Raw genomic sequence first — 2,918 nt, 5'->3', positions numbered from 1 at the left:
AAAAAAAAATAATAATAAGCAAATAATGAACAGGGTAATTTCAAAAAGCAGAAAGAGCTATTTAACAAAAACACCTGCCTTTTATTAGATGAAACTCTCAACTCTATGGTTTGCTCTCTCCTGTCAGTTCTGTTAAATGCCGTCAGTCTGTTTTCCTTATCACCCTGGCCATGATTTCTGTCTTTTCTGCTTGGTCTTGTAAACTCTAACCCAAAGCTTATTCTCTGCCTGGCTATCTGCCTTCCGTAGCTCTTTGCCACTACCTGCATTCTCTATGATGCACAGGGAAGGACCATTCCTTGTGGACCATAAAATTCTCTTTTTGAAAAAATTCATTCTTGATTGGGCCACAGCACATCCTGTGAAACAGCATTAGACATTTGCCACTGCTCAACAGCTCTGGGGGAAAATGTTGATTGAGAAGCATACAGTGGTTTTTTTGACTAACCATGGTGCAACCTCCTCCTAGAGGGAACCTTATGAGTATTTCAAGGACATATGATGGTCCATTTATGTCCCCAGTATCTGACATGATGGGTGGCGTAGAGCAAGAGCTAACAGATAATGGCTAAATTAATTTTATTTTTGAATTTTAATATTCAACTTTTTAGGGTACCCAATCTCCATATTTAGGAAAATAAATTACATAAGAAGTGGAGAGTTTTTATTGTGAAACTGCACCTCCACATTCCCTGTGGTGCAGGATGAGGAACCACAGGTGTTTGTCTGGGGAAGCCAGGGCCCTCTGTGGTTGCAGAGGGTGAGGATTAAGAGGAAGCCCTGCACAGTGTTTATGAGTATCTCCTAACTTCTCTCTGGGACTCAAGATCACTGAACTTTTGCCTATTTTGAGATCATCTTTACAATCCAGCCACTAACAGCTGAAGGATAGGCTTGCCCTGGAGCCATTGTAGTGGTTGGATGAAGATAAAAGATAAAAAACTGTGAGGGGAGGTGTCACAGAAGAAATGGCCCATGTGGGTAGATTTTCATTCAATTCCTCGTCTTTATTATAGCAATTCTCCAGTGCTGCACCCTTAGAAAAGGTTTCCTGCAACACAATGTAGGTACCCATAGCAGCAGATTGGATAAAGAAAATGTGGTATATACACACCATGGAATACTATGCAGCCATAAAAAAGAACAAAATCATGTCCTTTACAGCAACATGAATGCAGCTGGAAGCCAATAACTTAAATGAATTAATGTAGAAACAGAAAAACAAATACTGTGTTCTTACTTATAGGGGAGGAGCTAAACCTTGGGTAAATGGGGCATAAAGATGGGAACGATAGACACCAGGGACTCCAAAAGGAGGGAGGGAGGGAGGAGGGCAAGGGCTGGAAAAACTTCTTACTGGGTACTTTGTTCACAACCTGGGTGATGGAACCATTAGGACCTCAAACCCCAGTATCACATAGTATACCTTGTAGCAAGCTGATGGTGTAACCCCTGAATCTACAATAAAATTATTTTATTTAAAAAAATAAATTTTTAAAAAGAAGGATTCCTAGACAGGTGCAGCCAAACAATTTTTTTTAAATGTTGGCAGGCCCCCACTGCCAATCACTTATGCTACAATAGCCCGTGTCCCAACATTCCCGACCTACTTCTCTCCAAAAAGAAGTTTTTAGATGGCCCTAAAGTTTTTAGATCTAGTTTTAGATGACCTTGTGCTGGGTTCTCCCTGGAAGGTTCTGGGGAAAGGGGCGTGAGTTGCCCCAACTGGACTCTTCCTGGAGTGGGAGCCCGCGCTTCTGATCAGACGTGAGTGCGGCAGGAACTCCGCAGTCTCTCAGCGCAGCCCCAAGTGCCGTCCCACGCAGGTCCCGGGCCCTGCGCGCTCGCGCCTTTGCACTGGAGCCGTTAGGATGAGCCCTCTCCTTTCAGCGCTTTAACTGATGAAGGTGCTTTGTGTTTGGCACCCCTGAGGAGGATGCTGTCTTAGACCTCTTCCCACTGGCCGTGTGGTGGGCAGAGATCCCCTTGGTCCGTCGCACTTCCACCCCACGGGGCTCACTCCGGCCTCGGAGCTACGAGGGAGACATTCTCAATGGACTCCCTCTACGGAGATCTGTTTTGGTACCTGGACTATAATGAGGATAGGGCCTTGGACATTTCTGAGCTTCAGGAAGGCCTGGAGGATATAGGGGCCATTCAGTCTCTAGAGGAAGGGAAGGTGGGTCTCACTGGCTAATCAGAGAGACGTTGGGGCTGGGAGCCCTGGAGAGGCACTGGGCAGAGAGGGCAAAATTTACATGTTCTCATGCTTGACCTGGGCCCACTGCAGTGTTCAGGTGGTTGACCAACGTTACTGTTTACTAGGAATAACACAACACAGCTAACACATTTCTCAAGTATTTTTCTCCGTTTTCTCCCTGACTGTCGTAAAATCTCCAACTTCAGATTGCTGTCAAGATGTTGGCTACATACAGCCTTGTCTTAAGAATCACCTTGTTCAATGTGCTCACTTGTCAGTCACCCAGAGGGGCGTCTAGGCCAAAGATGCACCCTCCCCAGTTCAGAGAACTGGGATAATCACTCTACATGTATTTGGGAGTGGGGTGGTGATTGGAAATTTTCTGCTGTTATGTTTTTATTTCTGTTCCTGGAAGGGCAGCAGTATAAGTGGCTTGTACTCTTGGGTTTTACTAGTGTTGAGGTTTCCTCATAATATATCTTAATAATAGACCCTAGTTATCAGTACTGAGCTTAGGCTAACCCTTCTCTTTCCCAGCAGGCTAACCTACAGGCTCCTTCTCAGCAGGTAATGCCTGGTAGATACTCCTATTGCAGTATTTCCAAGTCATTTTCCATTTGGAATTTATTATTGTATATAATAATTACTTTTTTTTCTTTCTTTCTTTTTTTGTTTTTGAGACGGAGTCTCGCTCTGTCACCCAGGCTGGAGTGCAGTG

The 2,918-nt window shown here is 44.6% G+C and overlaps 1 protein-coding gene across 2 annotated transcripts in view; it reads left to right on the top strand.

Moving 5' to 3' along the window:
- Window positions 1-2,918, top strand: part of SLC25A24 (solute carrier family 25 (mitochondrial carrier; phosphate carrier), member 24) — a 66,721-nt gene that overhangs the window by 12,345 nt on the left and 51,458 nt on the right. Inside the window, exon 1 of one of the 2 annotated variants that reach the window (XM_011935223.1) lies at window positions 1,860-2,179. The exons of the other annotated variant lie outside the window; for it this stretch is intronic. Coding sequence (XP_011790613.1) covers window positions 2,054-2,179 — 126 coding nt within the window. The 5' untranslated portion in view covers window positions 1,860-2,053. Of the gene's footprint in view, window positions 1-1,859; window positions 2,180-2,918 lie in introns of those variants that run through there. 2 annotated transcript variants of the gene reach the window in all.

Source organism: Colobus angolensis, unplaced genomic scaffold (assembly GCF_000951035.1).
Source record: "Colobus angolensis palliatus isolate OR3802 unplaced genomic scaffold, Cang.pa_1.0 Scaffold141, whole genome shotgun sequence".
Taxonomy (NCBI): Eukaryota; Metazoa; Chordata; class Mammalia; order Primates; family Cercopithecidae; genus Colobus; species Colobus angolensis.
This window is presented reverse-complemented; position numbering and strand designations above follow the sequence as displayed.